At 36.3% G+C, this 20036-nt stretch overlaps 1 protein-coding gene across 2 annotated transcripts; it reads left to right on the top strand.

The window, feature by feature from the left end:
• Positions 1-933: 933 nt before the first annotated feature.
• Positions 934-19671, top strand: inpp5b (inositol polyphosphate-5-phosphatase B). 2 transcript variants are annotated; one of them, XM_055047311.1, is made up of 23 exons: positions 934-1260; positions 1801-1879; positions 2078-2175; positions 3164-3193; positions 3306-3416; positions 3815-3958; positions 8548-8638; positions 9724-9894; positions 11540-11641; positions 11903-12017; positions 12561-12677; positions 15072-15259; positions 15405-15516; positions 15631-15740; positions 16280-16415; positions 16847-16957; positions 17098-17263; positions 17367-17602; positions 17695-17802; positions 18445-18529; positions 18862-18989; positions 19086-19197; positions 19295-19671. In XM_055047311.1, the coding sequence occupies exons 1-23, from the start codon at positions 1203-1205 to the stop codon at positions 19390-19392; spliced, it is 2706 nt and encodes a 901-aa protein (XP_054903286.1). In that variant the 5' UTR covers positions 934-1202; the 3' UTR covers positions 19393-19671. The 2 variants fall into 2 exon arrangements, with proteins under 2 accessions (XP_054903286.1, XP_054903288.1); XM_055047313.1 differs by lacking the exons at positions 934-1260; positions 1801-1879; positions 2078-2175; ... (1 more) ...; positions 3306-3416; positions 3815-3958 and adding an exon at positions 5100-5232.
• Positions 19672-20036: the final 365 nt, after the last annotated feature.

Below are 20036 nucleotides of genomic sequence, written 5' to 3'. Positions count from 1 at the left end.
GAATGAAGTTTGTGTTCACGATTCCACTGTATGAATGACAAGGGGCAAAAATGACATCAACAGGTGAGTTTCAAGGTGAAAACAATTGCTGATCAAAAATAACTCAAACACAATGTTGAGGTCTGACAGGACACATAAAAAAGTTTTTGTGAGGATTTGCATATCATAATTACCATAAAAGTAACACAAAAACATAACATCACACTCACAGTCAAACGTGGCGGTACTATGTTTGGTGGTATGGTGAACAGCCTGTATTTGTATAAAACTTTAGCAAGTCCAGAGGAGCTCAAAGGGCTTTAGCACCACATTCACGTACATATTCACACAAACAATTTCCATGGGATTCAACTTCTGGGTATTTGACTTGGTAGTACAATAATTTCTAATTCTTGATGAAAATATTTAGTAAAATATATCATTACATAAAAGACAGTATGCATAAAATCTTAAAAACACTTGCTGATGATTTTTCTTTCTCATAGCTTTTCTTCAGTGCTTTTGAGCATAGAAATATCAAATGTGTTTAGTCTAGTAAGTTCCCTATTATTATTATTATTATTATTATTATTATTATTATTATTATTATTATTATTATTATTATTATTATTATTATTATTATTATTATCATTATTGAGATTCCTGTAAATAAATTTCTTATTAAGTCAGAGTGTCTCGTAATTTGAGAGTGAGGGTTATAGTTTCATCTATTTTCCAATTTCCTTCCCCTACATTTTGAAATCACATGTTCCATCATGAACATTTCGTAAGTTCCGCTCTGCCCTTCTCGAGTTGTGTGTCCTTTGAAGGCTCTAGTGCCATTTGGGTCACTGACTTGAAGCTTAATTCAAACCAATCCTCAAATCCGTCCACCCTTTCTGATCGTGCTGATGACAGCCCACATATGTGACGTCAAGACTGATCCTGACGAGTGCGTGGCAGCGTGAGAGCGTGCGCGCGCTGGGGTTCGGGCTGAAACAGCAGCGGAGAAAACATCTGGATCGTAAAGGAGTGAAAAAGGGGATGTCGGACCGCGCTGAGCTGCTACCGCATCTGCTGGGCCGTGTCTCTTTCAGCTGCCCATTCGGTCGGTGATTCCCTCATGGAGGGGGAATAACTGGGTCACTCGAAACTCCTTCGCGGATTCACATTGGAGAAGAAAAAAAAAAAACGTGCTGCCGAAGTTATCTCAGTTCTATACCATGGATCAGTCCGTTGCAATTCAGGAAACTTTGGGAAAAGAAGAAAACTGCATTGTAGTATCCTTTGAGCCGTGCATGGTTTCTAAATGATCGAAATATTCAAAATAAGGACCGACTGCTTCAAACTCACAAACTGGACGAACAGATTCTGGAGATACAACCCAGGCTGAGGCCTGTAATATTAAGCTGTGGGAGTTGATCGGGTTTTTATCACTAACTGAATCATTTGGTTTGTGATTTCGAACCGGAGTCAGCTTGGACAGTTCGCGCAGTTTGAGCAGGAAAAACGGGTTTGGTCTGTAATTAGTTCCCCAAAATAGCCTTTTCGTTAGAACTGCAGTTGCGCATGTCATCCACTAGATGGCGACATTGTATCAACAGCTCATGATTTCTTCTTATTGGGAGAGGCTAAGGAGGTTTGATAGCATGTAAACATGAAGTAATTTGCATACAGAAATAGATTTAAAGTGAGGATACACCTCTTGAATTGCCTGTGTAAATGTTTCAAATGTTTTATTACATATTTTTTTCTGTTTTTGGCTGAATAGTTGAATAAATATATTTGAATTACACTTTCCTTAACTAAACCTCTAACATGCTGCACAATGTGATATCTTGCTTGATGATTGCTCAGAAAGCAGACTTCTCGGACTGGTAGAGTGTGCAAAAGAACATGCGTAAGTTCAAACAAATTAAGGAAACTTTACAAGGCGTTTAATCTTAATAATTATTCGTTATATTTGTGCAACAAAAACCTCATCCCGCCTTTTGGTTTTTAAATCTTTGTTTCCTTCTGAATCACAAACTTAATTAAAACTGACTCTATCATTGTTATTTTTCTAATATTTGTTGTAATTATGTAAAATTATTTGCAGAATTTTTATTTATACCCATCGGAGAATGGCCATTACAGCTGATGATGTGTCACTTGAAGACATTATACCCATCACGCTCGACTTTGCTGTTGTTGAAGGTAATTTTTTCTTCTGATATTAAATATTCAGTATCTTACAAAAGTATTCCATTTAGCTCTGTCAGTCTTCCTTTTAACTTTTACTCTGCCAATCAAAGCATCCTCACATCATGATGTTGCCACCACCATGTGTCACTGTTGAGCTGATAAATTCAAAGTGACGTGTGATGTTAACTTCGCTCCACAAGAGTTTGCATATAATGCAAAAATGTTTCAGTCTTGGTGTCATTTGACCAGCACATGTCCTTCCACTTGTTGGGTGTGTCCCATACATTACCTGTGGAAAACATTAAGCTGGATTTATTTTCTTTCAAGAGTTGATTTATTATTGCCACCTTTTCATAAAGGTTACATTTGGGGAGTGCACAACTAATAGATTTTCCGTGACCATCAACAGACTGTCCAATATTAGCTCCAGCATAAGCAAATCAGCCGCTGCTCTTGATTATTGCTCTTTTTGCCAAACAGTGGCTTTAACAGCACTAAGTGAAGTTGTAGAACTTCACTTGTGGTATTGTTTTATAACACAACCTTGCTTTACATTTATTCACAGCTTTATCTCTTGGTGTATTAGCTCTGTGTCTGATGCATAGTTTGCATAGTTTGATAGTTTGCATAGTTTGATCACTATGTTCCTCAAACTAACCTCATTTATTACATTACACGCAGATAGACTATTTACAAATTAGGAGACTGCTGAAAGGATTTGGTTGCACTGGATTTTATTGGAAATATGAGAGTAAAAGGGGCTGAATATAATACACATCACACTTTTCAGATTTGCTTTGTTGCAAAAACTTTGAAAACCATGAGCGATTGGTGGAAGTAGTTTGTCTTGCAATCGGTGGGTCCAATAGGTATGAATACTTTTGCAGGAACTGTATTTGCTGGCACTTTTTAATAAAATTTGTATTGCCTCTAAACTGAAAAGCAAATAAAGTACAGTATGAAACACACTGACATATTTCTCATGCTGCTTTCTCTATAGTTTCTTCTCCAGAACAGCTTGTGGTTGTGGGTAAGTTGCCTTTCTTTATTTGAAGTCTCAGACATCATACATGACTGATCTTCCGTCTTGAAAATGAATCTTGCAATGTTTTTCCCCTGCCACACTTTTGATCTTACTGTAGGTGCAGACACCAGAGTGAGAATGAGCTACAAGAATGAAGAATTAGAGCTCAGGCTTCCGTTTGGGTCCCACTCTCGCCTCTTTCTCTGTGAAGTCAACAAGGCATGGAGTGGTAGGGTGAACTGTTTGTGATCTGTTTACACAACAACCAGCATTTGACAAACTCTTTCAAAACTTTTGAACATTTTAAGGAGCAAAATATAATAAAATTCTATCATATGTTTATTAGAAAAGTTGCACAGATGTATTGCAAAAACATACGTCATCATGTCTGAACAATGACATAGAAATTAGACAAGCCTTTAGTTAAAAGGAAGTCTCTGTTGCTAGGGATGGTCACAGTCACCACAAGCTCACTACTTTCACAGTGGAAGCATCACACGAACAACACATAACGGACACTATATCACGAATGTCTCTTTGTTTTTGTTAATGCTTTGCTGTGAAAGATATCACATTGTTTTCTCTTAATCTATTATTCTTGCTGTCACTGTCTTGTTCATCCATTAGATGTGTGCAGGTTGCCCACACAAGTACCCAAGTTCGAGTGGATCAAGAAGTACAAGAAAACTTTCAAAAGACAGGAAGCTATGAAGCAAGGCATTGTACCGCTGGAGGTGTTATCCACTAAAAATAACCAGCACCAGAAAATCGGTTTGTCATTTATGTTTTATTTATAAAAAGCTGGGCTCTGTGAAGCCTGTTGAACTACTGACAGTGTCAGAGTAGATAGGGATGAAGCAGAGGCTTGTTTCTGTGTCTTTGGTTGACAAGTTTATGGTTTGGAGGATTGCATCACAGATATTTCAAAAACATCACTTCCTCTGATTGAAACTCTGTCACCATTCATAGGGTATATTTCAGTACCTCATCACTGGTGAAAGAACACCATAAATAATGGGACATTTGTAGAGGCAGACACATTTTGTAGCACACCAGGTAAATATATGCAAAATGTTCGAAAAGAAATTCACTTTTAATGCTGTAGCATAATTGCTCACTGGGAAAAATAGGAATCTCATTTGATTTGAGAACATTTACTTAGTGAGGTTAGGGAAATCCTAAGTTATGTAGCTCTCTTGACTTCTTCAGCTCACACCGCAAATTTAGAGGTTTAGATGTCATTAGTACGTCAGTAGAGTCATTAGTTGAATCTCAAAAACCTGGGCTTTTGAGATCCCATCTCACTGGCAAAATATCACGATAGCTTGAATAATGCAAGTTCATAGGTGTCTGATTATTGTCCTTTACAGTATGAATATTGCACACACCAATATAGGACTGAAACTATACATTGGGCCACTGGTATTTACAAGGTTAGAGAACACAACCATCCATGAATAGCAACAATTTGCATTTCATTATATCAAATGCAGAAGAGAGTATTGGAAAAACAGCAATCTTAAATTGTCTCAGTATCTTAGGGCAGTATTATTACCCTAAGACAAAATGCACTTGTTATTCTTAAAAGAAGCACAAAATCTTGTGATTTGCTTTCTATTTGTGTACAGTGTTTAATTTCTTGCAGAATATAGCCTATGTTACATCTGTGTTTTGTGTCCTCCTGTAGACACGCATGCAAAACAAAATCAAATGCTCAAACACGAACACCCAGATCTCTGCAAGCTGCGTGAAACATTTCTGACCATGTTTGCTGCTTGGTCAGAAAACAAATAAACACACAAACAAAAAATGTTTTTCGACCCTTGAATTCCCAACCTACCACTTAGGGCATGATGTATTTCCCAGTTGCATTTTTGCAGCTTGTTCTGCGTGTTTTGTCTTTTTACTGCAGTAAGGAAATGCAAAAACCCCTCCTCCTACTACAACGTTAGCATGGGCAGGTCTGAAACACAATGTACATTGATCCTCTGCACAGAATGCGTGGGAGCGGCTCAAAGACATGTCTGGGATGACGAGAGACTCTGGTATGGAAATCATTCCCAATGCATTGATTGTTGATTCTGAGGAGGCGAGAGAAAACGCAGGAGGAGTTGTCAGGGAGCTGAGATTGGCTAACTTTCTCGAGCTAATGCTAACAAACAGTAATTCGAACAGGATTAGTGTTGCTAATTAGTTACAGCGTTTTGCGAGAGTCATTATGCGGAAATGTATCGCTTATTTTTGTCTCTTTAGTAACGCTAATGGTAACAACGTGTCCACTTTTGTTGAGTTGAAAACGTGGATATTAAAACGTCGCGGCTAACGCTAGCAGCAGTATTTACATGTCAATGGTGGAGCACCTGTTGTGGCTGATGTTGCTCAACGCGTTTTAGTGGTGGAATATTCGTGTCCTTTTCCACATTTGAATTGCTGTCAGCCTGTTACATTTCCTGTCTACTCTTCTTTTGGCTCTTTTTATTTTCTCTCTCTGCCTTTTAGTTAAAGCCAAAACTTTGTTGAGATCAGAGTGCCTTTCTCTTTAGAAATTATCCTTTAAAAATAATATTTAATCTTCCAACCCGTCGCCTGACTTTAAGTCGTATTAAAACATGTCAGTCATACCTGAAGCTGAGAATATATCGCGTAAAAAACCTTGTTTAACCCACGTTCAGGTGAATTCTCTTTGTTGATACAGCAAGGGATGATGGGGAAGTTATATAATTTTGAACCTTGTGCAGTTGTAGTGACAAAAAGGCGTTAATGTTTTAATACGGAAGAGAATGAAGGCTGATAAAACGAGCTGACATTTATGCTGAGTAAAGATTGACCCGCTGATAAAGGCTGTTCAGTTTCTTATCTCCAAATCTGGAGACAAGAAACTATATATTCTTAGAAACGCTAAAGCTTCTAAAAATCCTTATAACTTAAGAGCTACTAATATGCATAATGTTATTGTTACAAACCTAATTCAAAAATATGTTGGATTTAATTATTTTTCATAACTAACTGCTGCTTGGATGCATTTTGCAGTTTGTTTTAATAACAGGTGCAAAATAATTCACAAGCAGTTGAGCTGTTTTTAATTGCTTTCCCATTGCTTTTGTCCAGCTAATGACTAATATACTGCATGTCAATATAGCTACACAAATTATTTTATCACAGTTGCCGTTGCAATATATTTGCAGTTTCATAAGGCTATTTTTCTTTTAAGTATCAATTATTTGTAATCTAAATGTCATTAATAGCCAGATTTTAAAAAGTTACTACTCAAAAGTTCTTTTATTCCTTAAAAATGCAGGAGATATTGCACTGTTCATGTGTTCGGTGAAATGTATCGTTGCCCCTCAATCTTTTTTTGCTATGCTTTGCTCGTAGGCTAACTGAATTGAGAAAGCTACATGTATTTCTCGCTTGCAGATAAGATGTTTTGCTGTTGCGAAAGACAAACTGTTGGAACAACATATCTGATAAGCCAGCCACTGCTGACTGTCTTCCTGAGCAGATGTCTCAACCCAAATAACAAGCTGATAGCATCTTATTATACTCAACATTATTCATTAAAGAGACAAATGATAAAAAGTATTACATTTAACTACCATACTCCTAAAATCTACCACTTAAAACACTTTTTGTGAAACAAAATGTATTTTAGCAAAAACACAGAATGATTTATTTAATTGTTTGTATTTATAAGATGGTGGATTATAATGCTAAATATTCTTTGCAGATACCGTGATTTATCAAGACCAGTTAATTTATTGATTTTGGTACATTTAATATTAGTTTTAAGGGCTGAACCTTTGTGCCATATTTTATCCTGTGTTTGCCTTTCCTTTTCTAATATACAACATAACAAACTTACTAGCTAATTAAGCAGTCTGGTGTCTTTTCAGGTTGGTCCTGCAGTCCATATTCAAATATATTGGTAATTGTTGAGTATTAGGAATATTAACTCCATTTTTAATACAGTGAGTTCCATATCTTTATGACCAGGACTGTATTTGCACAGTTGCATTTGTATTTTTTGGGCAGGAAGGAAAACTGTAGTTTTAGCCTGCTGACCGGCAGTGAGTAGCAATAGGTGAGGCAGCAGTTTGTCAGCTCTGTACAGCCTAGAAAACCTGAATCACTCATTCACGTATGATGGTAAAAAGACTTTACTTTAGTAAAAGTATTATAGAAAATGTTAGTTTTGAATCTAATATCATTTAGTATGTTGGTGACCCAACTAGCATTGCTAGCTGTTAATAAAGATTTATAAATAAGCGTTGAAGGATCTCTTCTGGAATTCATTAGAAATGCTCTTTTTGTGCCTCCTTGCATTGTTCCAGATTTTTATGGTTCTTGTGGTTTCTTTTTGAAAGTTTTAGAAGTCACTTGACCTTGTGGTGAGCTTCTTGAGAAGTCTTGGTCCTATTTCACCACACATTTCCCCAATAAAACTAATGCAATAAGCACATTTTCTTAACAAAGGTGTAAAAATGCAATCCCAGCTTTAGTAGTAACATTTCTGATTTGTACATTTATTTTGTAATCACACATTGCACATCACACATGTGCAGTTGTAGCTAATAAAAAAATTGGATGCCTCAAACATATGACTATAATTTAATAACTTCCTAAAAACTGTAGGCTTAAGATGGGAGTAGAGCAGGAGGTTATACATATCAGATATATTTAATGAGACAAACTATATTCATTCAACTATTTGCATTAGAGTATTATAGCTGCTCAGGTATGTCATGCCATTACATTGTCACTATAGATCATTCCTATTTGACACGACTTGATATGATTTCGTTGTCCACCTCAAAATCATATTTAATGTTGTCCTTCAGATTATTATGCTAGGTTGTCAGTCAAATGCATTCCTAATATATTCTGGTTATATCTTAAACTTTAATTTCCTCCTTAAAGTGCTTGGCTTTCTCTCTCAGGGGAGCTGGCTGCCAAGCAGCAGGAGACAAGGCCCATGCTGTCTCATACTTCACACTCAGCCATTAAATCCAGCTACTTAGAATGCAGTAACTGTAACTGACTGCAAAAGATGGCCACAGGCAACCGAAGCCCTCAGGCCCCGTCTTTACAATATAGAGATTAAGTTTATTTGTTTCGTGACTATAGATCCAATCATCCTAAGCTTAGTTTTAATTAATAAGCTAAGGTAAGTAGATAGAGGGTGAAAAAAAATCATGCAGTTGAAACGCACTCTTCCCAGTACTAAGAAGCAGCATGTGAATAGTATGAATACGTTGTAAATGTAGTTTTTAATGTGGCACTTGTTTAAAGCATTGTTCTACAACATACTGTAATCCTGCATTACATTTAATATTTTTCTGTTTTGTCTTCTTTACTTACAGAGAAAGTGTCGGACAAAAAGGGATCGTTAGAAAAGGTGAAAAGTTCTAACAGTGTCTCACAAAAGTCCAAAGGGAATTCCAGCCAAGATAAGTAAGTTGGGTTTTAATTATTATTTTTATTATTGTGAGTTTCTTGGAAAGTGATGGTTGAAGTTTGAAACGAACAAAAAAAATCCTTCTGCAGTGAATGTAACTCTTATTAGATATTTTTTCAAAAGAAATTGGAATAATGCAAAGTGAAACGTGTCCTGATTGCATACATTGGTATGTACACAGAATGCATACATATATGAGCTTAGTTTTCAGTAAGCCAGCATCTGTGTACAAACAGTCTTTCACTCAAATCTTGCCCTTGTTGTTGATTTTCTGTAGTATTAAAACTTTGTGCAGAACAAATTTGGTTTTGATTCGCAATAAGTCATAATCAACTGAATTAACAGTGCAATATAACCATTCAATCCCCTTTTTGGATTGTATTACTGAAATAAATCAACTTCAAACCTACATGTTCTGTTTCTGTTTGTTTGACAAAACAAAATATGAGAGAAACCAAAAAAGCTTTGTTGTATGTTTTAAATTAGAGCAACCTTTTCTGTACAGCTGCACAGGTGTGCCAGTGCTGCACAAAACGGATCAAAGGACCAGTCATAACAAAAGCACTCTTTTTTTTTTTTTTATCAGATGTCCAAGTTTGCTTTCAGCTTTTTTTTAATGCAAATATGAATGCAAATTTATAGTTTAGCTCTTAGGTTTTTATAATTTTACTGCTTGTTAGTGTATCAGTTAATGTGATCTAACAAGCTGTTCAACAGTACTGCTGACTTTGTTGTTAAACCTGGAAAAACTACCTTGCATGAAGGTAGTATTTGGTTGCAATAAATTCCTGGAAAATTACACAATTCTGATGTAATGTTTATTTTTCTCTCATCAGCATTAATTACTACATTTAGTACTTATAAATTATCTGTTTTTTTGTTTATGTAAAATAGAATGTCTTTGTTAATCCTAACCCATCGTGTTGTTCCTGTTGAAGCCTGACCAGGGGCTTTGCTTGGCACTAAACAAATGTTTTAAATGCAACTGTACATTTTCTGGTCAGACTAGCCATTCATCTGTTTATGAAAACACATCTACCCTATTGCCCTTGACGGTCTGTTTTTAACTTGTGTGGTGCAGCCAGAGCATTTCTAGTCGAGAGGAGCGGGATGATCTGGTGCGCTCCTCCAGCCACACCGCCTCCAACAAAGCTCAGATTCTGGCCATGCCTCAGTTTGGCCTGCGCGACAATCTCATCAGATGTGAGCTGCTGAAAAGTGAGGATTCATACACCTATCTGGAGAATTTCAGGTATGATCCTTGTTTCAGTCACATACTGCGTTGGTTGGCTTTTCCAGGTGAAAGGATTTTGTATTTTAATATTAAGAAAGCTAAATATGTAGCTAATTGCAGTTTTCATATTCTAAGTCTTTTGCATCTACATTTACACTTTGTTTCTAACAGTGTGGTGTGTGGAATTTCAATATATAGAAGCTATAAAAAAAATGACAGGCTTTGTGGGTTTGCATTTCTATTTACCTAAAATGAGCAAGGCTTTATTAAAAGCACTAGCCGACTATTTTACTATTCTGTGGCTCGGTATGCAGCACCAACTCATTATGAATTGCATTTAATTGAGTTAGTTTTTCCATGCGTTTTAGTAACTGAAAAATTTTATTATTTTTTTTTTACTCTGGGCACATTGATTTGTACAATTACCACACTGCCACCTAGTGGTAGAACTGCCTAACTATTATTTTACGCACAAGTGATCTGCTAGGAGCATTGTGGGCTGCTTTAGGATATTTTGACATTTTAGGGATGTTTTATCATTCAAGGATCAAGTGAGAATTTCTAGCCGTACAAGGTATCTATATAAATTTGAACATCCTCAAAAACTAAATTAATTTTCTTAATTATAAGATGACTCATTACTAGAAGTTGGTTCACTGTGTTTTATCAGCAGTGCAGATATTTTCCAGAAAATCTTAAAGCACTTTCAGCTTTATGCTGCTTTTCTATTAAGAGTTTATTTCTGAAAACAAAACATCATTTTCAGTTTTCATTTGCTGTAAGTCATAAACTAAAAATAAAATACCAGTTTTTCAAGTTTATCTGTGTATTTTTATCCTGAAATGTTTATACTTATGATTACTTTCTTGTCAATGATATGTGTTGTATTGTTGATTTTTGTGCTTCTTTGGCTTTCAGTATTAGTCTGGATACTTAGAAATATCACTGGCTGTAAATGTACTTAACATTCAAGCCTGGCAGAATAGTATATTTTGTATAAACATGAGTTTATCTTTCTGTGAAACAAAGTCCCAGGCCATCAGGATGGAACATTTTTAATTGGCACAGAACAGGCTTTCTGTTTCCATCCTGTGCAACTGCATGCAGAAATGACCTCTGAAGGTCAATCTGGGCTGTTGAATGGAAGAAACCTATCTTAAATCTGGACCTGAAGAGCAAATCTCAGTGGAGATCTAAATGGAAAGGCTCTGGTGCTGTGTGTCACAGTTAAGGTGTCCTTCTTGGTTCTGTTTTATTTTTCTCAGTCTGAGAATATTTTCAAACTACTGCAGTTTTCTGATCCATAAGTTGTAGAGAACTTATGCAGGCACTTTTATTTCTCTCGGATCTCAATAAACGGGCTTTAATTAAGCCACAGAAATGTGATGTAGGAACATTTTGAAAATTTAGAAATGGCAACTTTTTAAAAACAAAATGCTATGACAGTTTCTCTTATGAATCCTGTAGTTCGTTAGAAAGAATTTTCATGATGAACCCCTGCATTGGATTCAAAGAGAATATGCACTGGGTAATATGTAATAAATTTTGTATCACAATTTTAGCTTACTCATCTGGAAATCAGGCTCAGAAAAGCCACTAGATTTTCCTGTAGACACAAAAAGTCTCAGTCAGATTTATTAGATTACTATTTTTTCTTTTACAGATTCTTTCTTGGCACATACAATGTGAATGGTCAGACACCAAAGGAGAGCCTCCGTCCATGGCTGAGCTGCACTCCCGATCCTCCTGACATTTACTGCCTCGGGTAAGTCATATTCATCCTGCTGGAAAAGAGCTCTGCTTAATCCTGTTACAAAGACCGACGTTTCCTGCTCTATCCTCTGACAGATGCTTGCAACTATTGAACCTGTTTAAGTAAACCACATTCCCACCCACAGATTTTAGCCATGCATGCTCACTGATCCTACCTACGTTTCTATTTACTGCTTTGCTGTGAAGAAGTGAAAAAGTTTGCTGAACATGAGTCACTTTGAAACTTTTGCTTTGCTCTTTTTTTTTTTTGCAGTTTTCAGGAGCTAGATCTCAGCAAAGAGGCTTTCTTCTTTAGTGACACCCCCAAGGAGCTGGAATGGATGAAGGCCGTGTGTGACGCTTTGCATGAAGAAGCTAATTATGCCTTGGTAAGTAGGTTTTTATTTCCTGAGCTGGTTTTTATTTGAATTCAGAAGGTTTTAGCTCTGTTTACATGTTGGAGCCAGTTTCTCAGCATCTGTCCTTTTTTGGATTTATTTGCCAAGTCAGCCACATATAAGTTTTAGTTCATTTTAGTTATCATTTCCTCATTTCCCCTTTCTCAGAGTGCTGACTCTGTCTTGTTAACTTCCTCATTTGTTTGCACCACTAGTTTGTTCGTCAGAGCTGAAGATACATTATATTGAGGTGTAATTTCTCCCTGCTCACTTTTCTGATCTGCTCCTGACAGTTAAATTCAGCTACAAAATAAACATATTTTTGATTTACGCTGGACTCAATGGGAGTTTCTGTGCTTCTCTTTGTGCACTTCTGGGCTCCAATAAACACGTCTGCTTAAAGTTTTCTTCAAATAAGATGCTGATGGAACAAAATGGCTTAAAGCTTAATGCTTTTGTGTTTTGTTTTAGTCATAAACAGTTAAATAAGTATTCATATTTAATTCCATGTGTTAACATAATTTGTTGCTTCAGGTGAAGTTGATCCGTTTGGTGGGCATCATGCTGATCTTCTACGTGAAGAAGGAGCATGCAGAATTCATCTCTGATGTGGAGGCAGAGACTGTGGGCACAGGCATAATGGGAAGGATGGTAAGGATAGCTTCTGCAATGCTCTAATGCTCCTCAGAAAAAGAGGACTTTAAAATAGCACTTGTTATACTGCAGGTAAAAAAAAAAACTAGTCTATTAAATTAGTCTTCTCTCACTCATTTGGAGTGCACTAGCTGTAGACTATTGTTTTTAATTTTTGCCCCTTGTTCACAAAGGACAAGAATATTCAAGGGTTTCAATCCAGTTGGTGTATCTAAATTTAGATATCTATCTTTATTGGTACTGATCCAGAACTTTTGCTTAAACATTCAGTTATGTAAGCTGCAAACTACATACAGTTAGGGCCAGAAATATTTGGACAGTAACACAATTTTCGTGAGTTGGGCTCTGCATGCCACCGCATTGGATTTGAAATGAAACCGCTACAACAAAATTCAAGTGCAGATTGTAACGTTTAATTTAAAGGGTTGAACAAAAATATCTGATAGAAAATGTAGGAATTGTACACATTTGTTTACAAACACTCCACATTTTAGGAGCTCAAAAGTAATTGGACATATAAACATAACCCAAACAAAAAGTTTTTTCTCAATATTTTGTTGCGAATCCTTTGGAGGCAATCACTGCCTTAAGTCTGGAACCCATGGACATCACCAAACGCTGGGTTTCCTCCTTCTTAATGCTTTCCCAGGCCTTTACAGCTGCAGCCTTCAGGTCTTGCTTGTTAGTGGGTCTTTCCGTCTGAAGTCTGGATTTGAGCAAGTGAAATGCATGCTCAATTGGGTTAAGATCTGGTGATTGACTTGGCCATTGCAGAATATTCCACCTTTTTGCTCTCATGAACTCCTGGGTAGCTTTGGCTGTATGCTTGGGGTCATTATCCATCTGTACTGTGAAGCGCCATCCGATCAACTTTGCAGCATTTGGCTGAATCTGGGCTGACAGTATATCCCGGTACACTTCAGAATTCATCCGGCTACTCTTGTCTGCTGTTATGTCATCAATAAACACAAGTGACCCAGTGCCATTGAAAGCCATGCATGCCCATGCCATCACGTTGCCTCCACCATGTTTTACAGAGGATGTGGTGTGCCTTGGATCATGTGCCGTTCCTTTCTTCTCCAAACTTTTTTCTTCCCATCATTCTGGTACAGGTTGATCTTTGTCTCATCTGTCCATAATACTTTTCCAGAACTGGGCTGGCTTCTTGAGGTGATTTTGGGCAAATTTAACTCTGGCCTGTCTATTTTTGGAATTGATGAATGGTTTGCATCTACATGTGAACCTTTTGTATTTGCTTTCATGGAGTCTTCTCTTTACTGTTGACTTAGAGACAGATACACCTACTTTCTGAGAGTGTTCTGGACCTCAGTTGATGTTGTGAACGGGTTCTTCTTCACCAAAGAAAGTATGCGGCGATCATCCACCACCGTTGTCTTCCGTGGACGCCCAGGCCTTTTTGAGTTCCCAAGCTCACCAGTCAATTCCTTTTCCTCAGAATGTACCCGACTGTTGATTTTGCTACTCCAAGCATGTCTGCCATCTCTCTGATGGATTTTTTTCTTTTTTTTTCAGCCTCAGGATGTTCTGCTTCACCTCAATTGAGAGCTCCTTTGACCGCATGTTGTCTTGTCACAGCAACAGCTTCCAAAATGCAAAACCACACACCTGGAAACAACCCCAGACCTTTAACTACTTACTTGATTACAGGTTAACGAGGGAAAGGCCTTCTGAGTTACTTGCAGCCTTTAGAGTCCATTGTCCAATTACTTTTGGTCCCTTGAAAAAGAGGAGGCTCTGCATTACAGAGCTATGATTCCTAAACCCTTTCTCCGATTTGGATGTGGAAACTCTCATATTGCAGCGGGAGTGTGCACTTTCAGCCCATATTATATATAAATTGTATTTCTGAACATATTTTTGTCAACAGCTAAAATAACAAAACCTGTGTCACTGTCCAAATATTTCTGGCCCTAACTGTACACACTGATGGCTGTACTGCTGCAGTTTTTTTAAGTTGTTTTTATTTTGACAATACTGATAGTTACATATAGGTATCAGAATGATCTTTTCATTATCAGATGTTAAATATATATACTTCATTCTATGTATTGGACATGAGGTGGTAAGAGACTTTAAAACATAATGATAACACAAATATGCTGTTGCAGTAAATTTTGTTGTTTTTAGATGTAAAATGTTTGTTAGATGTTAAGGAACTAAATTTTCTGTTGAAAGCGATTTTATGTGATGTCATTAAACAAAGTAGCTACCCCTTAGTAGCCAAATACTCTTCTTCTAATCACTACAAATAATGTAGTTAACATGTTAAATGAAGCAGGAATTTCAGATCTTTCTTATCACAAAGATTTTTTCATTTTATTTTAGAGTCCCAAATATTATTTCCTTGTATTAATCTGTTATCTTTCACAGGGAAACAAAGGGGCTGTTGCGATCCGTTTTCGCTTCCACAACTCTGACATCTGCGTAGTCAACTCTCACCTCGCTGCGCATGTTGAAGAGTACGAAAGACGTAATCAGGACTTCAAAGACATTTGCAGTCGTCTCCAGTTTCGACAGCTCGATCCTACACAACCTCCACTCACCATCTTGAAGCACAAGTGTGTACTTCCTTAATGTTTTTACATTGTTACACTATAATTAGAATGTTGGTGCATCAAACAGGTTTATCATTATGAATATGGAATGATAGTTTGATGTGCGGTCATGTCTTTGTTATAAATACATCTGTGCTTCTTGGATCAGTGTTGTTTTGTGGATTGGGGACCTCAACTACAGAATCAGTGAGCTGGACGTCGACAGTGTAAAAGATCTAATCAGCAAGAATGATTTTGAGACTCTTCACTCTTATGATCAGGTAATTACTGACAATCTATTACCTTAATGTACCTGACTTATCATTTGTGTTTATGCAAACTACATACGCGTAATTTATGAGTGGAGATATTCATTTGCTTCATGTGACCCTCAGCTCAAGAGGCAGATCGATGGGAAGGCTGTGTTTGTCGGCTTTGAGGAAGGAGAAATTGATTTCCAGCCCACCTACAAATATGACACCGGCTCCGACAAATGGGATACCAGGTATTTCTGACTCACTTTTTTATCTTTATGAATCTATATTTTCAATAGTTTAGTGTTTGTATAATAAAAGATTAAAGACTTAGAGAGAGATCAGTAGAACATAAACTATTCAATTTATCCTGGAAACATGTCTCACCTCCATTTCATTCGATTCTTTGAACTTTTTAGTCTTTAGAGGCTTCTTACATCATCCTACTTTATGCAGGATCTCCATGTGGTTTTGAGTGTTCACAAAGAGATCCACTTGTTGATCCATTGCTTATTCAGCATTATTATTTCATCAGAAAACTGGCAAAGTCCAATTTGCTCTGATGTCCTTGTTATATTAATTTGATCTGCCAGAATACACTGTTTATAAACAGTATCTATAAATATGCCTTGACCACTAGGTATCACTAAATATCACTAACACAGTATCATTTCAGTGCTTATTTTACAATAATAAATCGTAAAATAAAATCCCTAATTTATGTGTTTTACCACAAGTAATAAGATAGACCAATTTGCAAATATTGTCAATTTTATTCCTTTGATTTAAGTGAAAAATGCCGCATCCCTGCATGGTGCGACCGTATCTTGTGGAAAGGGAAGAACATTCAGCTAGAGCATTACAAGAGCCATATGGATGTAAGGACCAGTGACCACAAACCTGTCAGCTCTTTGCTCGTCATCGGGGTAAATGCTTCAGTCTTCTAATAAATTTCATGTTTAATTCATTGTCTTTGGTTTGGACAAGATACATTAACCTCAATATTTGACAAGCATGTAAAATGACTTTAAGATTTTGCCTTGTCCTTCAAACTCTTATGTTTGAATTTAGTTTCTTTCTGAAGAGGATATATTAAAAAAGACATCACTCAGCTGAAAAGTACCAAAGAGAGTTAAGGTTAAGAGGCAGCAGTTCATAAATACTATGATGTACAAATGCAGTTGTTGCAATTACATTTTAAGGAGAGTCATGTAATAAAAGTTTCAAAAGTACTGACCTGCTTAGATTGCTTATTATTCTCTTTGATATTTTTTTAATTACGAAGGCTACTCTTTAATGCTACTATCCCATACATTTAATTTTGTAACCTCTGCTCTGACTCCCTTTCCTTCATCAGATCAAGAGAGTGAATCCCGAAGCTTATAAGAAGACCTTTGAAGAGATTGTGCGCAATATCGACAAACTGGAGAATGAATGTATTCCATCTTTAAGCTTGTCCAAGCGGGAGGTAAAATTTTCTATCCTGTAATTTGTAGTCCAATAGAAATCGGTTTATTTGCATACAATTTAAGTAGGCTGTTTTGACACACTTTGTGTAAACGACATAGAATGATGTCATATTTTGACTCTGAATTTGTTTTCCTTCAGTTCCACTTCAAGGATGTGAAGTTCATGCAACACCACGCTGAGACCCTGAACCTTTTCAATGATGGGCAGGTCCCATGTCAGTTTGAATTCATCCAGAAGCCAAACGAATCCACGTACTCCAAGCCCTGGCTAACAGCCAACCCATCTAAAGGCTTCATTGCACAAGGTAAGAAACCTGAACAGTAAAACTTAACTTGGAGCCTCAAACATTGGATCATGGCTGCTGTCACACATCTCCTAATGTTGTATGTACATCTCTTATTTTCTAGGTGCTTCTATGGACATTGACCTGGAGGTTTTTGTAAACCGCTCAACGGCACCAGATCTAAACTGCGGCAAGCAGGAAATCGAAGATATTCTGGTGCTTCATTTGGAGCGAGGCAAGGACTACTTCATCTCCGTAACAGGGAACTATTTGCCAAGCTGCTACGGTACTTCGATCTATTCACTGTGTCACATGAAAGAACCTATTCAAGACATGCCGAAAGAAATCCTTCTTGAGCTGGTCAGCAACTTTTGAAATATCTTCTTTCATTTCTTGCCATTTCTTTTTTTAAAAGTTTCAAGAAAACGTGTCTTTTTTCTTCTGAACATCAGGCGGAAAAGTCTCCAAACGATGATACAGCAACCGATGAAAAGCCTCTTGACATTCCTAAAGAACTCTGGATGATGGTGGATCACTTATTTCGCAATGCTGTTGACCAGGTGAGAAAAGATTTGGATTTACAAAGTTTGCTGTTAGATTTGCCATTTGTATATCCAAGCTGCAGAAATCTGCAAAGGTTAGGATTCAGGGAATAAAGTGCATGCTTTCAGCATTGCTCCAGAGATGCAAAATATAGAAGGTTTTTGCACATTTAAAATTTCCTAACATAAAAAAAAGATTATTGTTTTTTTTCCATTAAACTTGTAAAAAAATACATTCATTGATTGAGTAAAAAATAAGGCTGTTGTAAAGAGATGATTTCCCATTGACCCATACCGGAGTGGATTTTACTTGTTTTGGGCTTTATTATTCTTACTTATTATTGGGTTTAGTTTGAAATTATTTTATTAGATAACAGTGTATATCTTAAAATATATAATTCTAAAATTACATAATCTTCCTTAAATTAAAATTAAAATTTAAGTTTTAGATTTCTCCTGAGGCTACATAGAGGCTAATATGATTAAGTAATTATGCCCTGCAGCTTGTAGGAAGTCATAGTAGATTTATGTAAGGAGTTGCATCTATATTTCATTTTTATGCCTTCATTCAGAAACCTTTTTTTTTATTTAGGTCAGACACAATAAATCATTTATGTATGTGGTCCTAAGAAAAACCAAATGTAGTCTTTCCATTTACAGGAAGACTTATTTCAGCAACCTGGACTTCGGACTGAATTTGCTGAAATAAGAGATTGCCTTGATTCAGGGATGCCGGATTCTCTTCGTATCCTTTCAAAAAAGATTGGCTTAAAAAAGTGAAATACTGAAATATTTGAAAAACTTTATGGTCTTTGAACATTTTTGTTGTTGTTACTAAAGATTTACAAATGTAAATACTCCATATCTGTGCCGAATTTAAATTACATTTATTTCAGAGTGAAATAAAACTCTGAAATTACTGAAAGTGCATGAAGCGCTCTGTCACTACATTGCCTTTTTTTTATTTTTAAATTGCAGTTACCCTACTCCACAGAGTAGAGTTGCTGTGATACAAAAATAGTTAGTCTTCTGTATATTTCACACAAGAAATGTTTCCTTGACTGTGTCAACTTGCAGCGGGTAGTAACCATTCAGTGGCAGAAGCCCTTCTTCTCTTCTTGGATGCACTCCCAGAACCTGTGATTCCCTTTTCGTTTTACCAGCAGTGCCTTGAATGCAGCTCCAGTGCAGACGAGTGTGAGAAAGTAAGAAAAAACATCACAGCAATCTTTTTTTCTGATGTTGGAGAATAAAAAACTAAATGTTCGGTTGACACTAACTTTCTTTTCCTTGTTGTTCAGGTTATTTCCACGCTACCTCAGTTCCATAAAAATGTGTTCAATTATATAGCAGCCTTTCTCCGTGAGCTCTTAAAGAATTCTGCAAACAATCGATTAGAAGTTGCCATTTTGGGTAAGAAAATTAATACTATTACTTTTGTTCTTTTTTCAATGTTTAACAGGAATAATTCTTCTGTGCGCTATAAACAATGAATTCTCTTTGTTCACAGCCACTATTTTTGCCTCCTTGCTCCTGAGGTCACCTAAGAAGCAGGACTTTGCAGAAAAGAGGAAAACACAGGAGTTCTTTCAGCATTTCCTAACCTAACATTCCTCTTGGGCACAAAACGTCTATTTTGCTGAAGTGGAACACTAAAAAAAAGTACAGTATTTGAAACAAACTGTAGAAATTTATTATACCACATTTATGTACAGCAAAGTAGTGTATTTACATTAAAGAAATTATGATTGTAATTTCAGTATGTTTTGTGATCCAATTATCACCGATTATTGTAGATCTGTAGACGCCTAAAAGTTTAAAATGTATATTTTATTTAAAGAAAAGCTTGTATTTTAATGTCTTTGTATATAAAATTGTTTAAAAATGTGTGGTCTGCTTTTACTTTTCACTTTACATTGCATTTTATTTATGCTTTTAGAAAATAAGTACATTATACACAACTTTAAAAAAATAAATGTTCATTTTCAGCTATACATTACATTAACAAGCTCGCCCCTCTTCCTTAACAACATGGTAACATAATTTAACATCCATTGAAAAGAATTTAAAATACGCACAAACTGCCCAGTAGCTGGTGACTTAGTTGACAATAGAGTGGGGCTATAAGCTTTTGGCATGTAAGGAAAAACACTGATTATGGTGTAGATAAGTAGTAAAAATGAATGCACATTTATAGAAATGTAAGTTAATAAATGGGAATATGCATAAATTACAGAATTATATACAGAATG

The sequence above is a fragment of the Poeciliopsis prolifica genome, unplaced genomic scaffold, assembly GCF_027474105.1.
Source record: "Poeciliopsis prolifica strain line A6 unplaced genomic scaffold, Auburn_PproV2 SCAFFOLD025, whole genome shotgun sequence".
NCBI classification, from domain to species: Eukaryota; Metazoa; Chordata; class Actinopteri; order Cyprinodontiformes; family Poeciliidae; genus Poeciliopsis; species Poeciliopsis prolifica.
This window is presented reverse-complemented; position numbering and strand designations above follow the sequence as displayed.

Coding starts and splice junctions, on each gene's coding strand:
- inpp5b (XM_055047311.1), top strand. CDS start 1,203: ATGGATCAGTCCGTTGCAATTCAGGAAACTTTGGGAAAAGAAGAAAAC. Junction 15,260..15,404: donor CTCACCATCTTGAAGCACAA/GTGTGTACTTCC, acceptor TTCTTGGATCAG/TGTTGTTTTGTGGATTGGGG. Junction 18,530..18,861: donor AGGGATGCCGGATTCTCTTC/GTATCCTTTCAA, acceptor GTCAACTTGCAG/CGGGTAGTAACCATTCAGTG.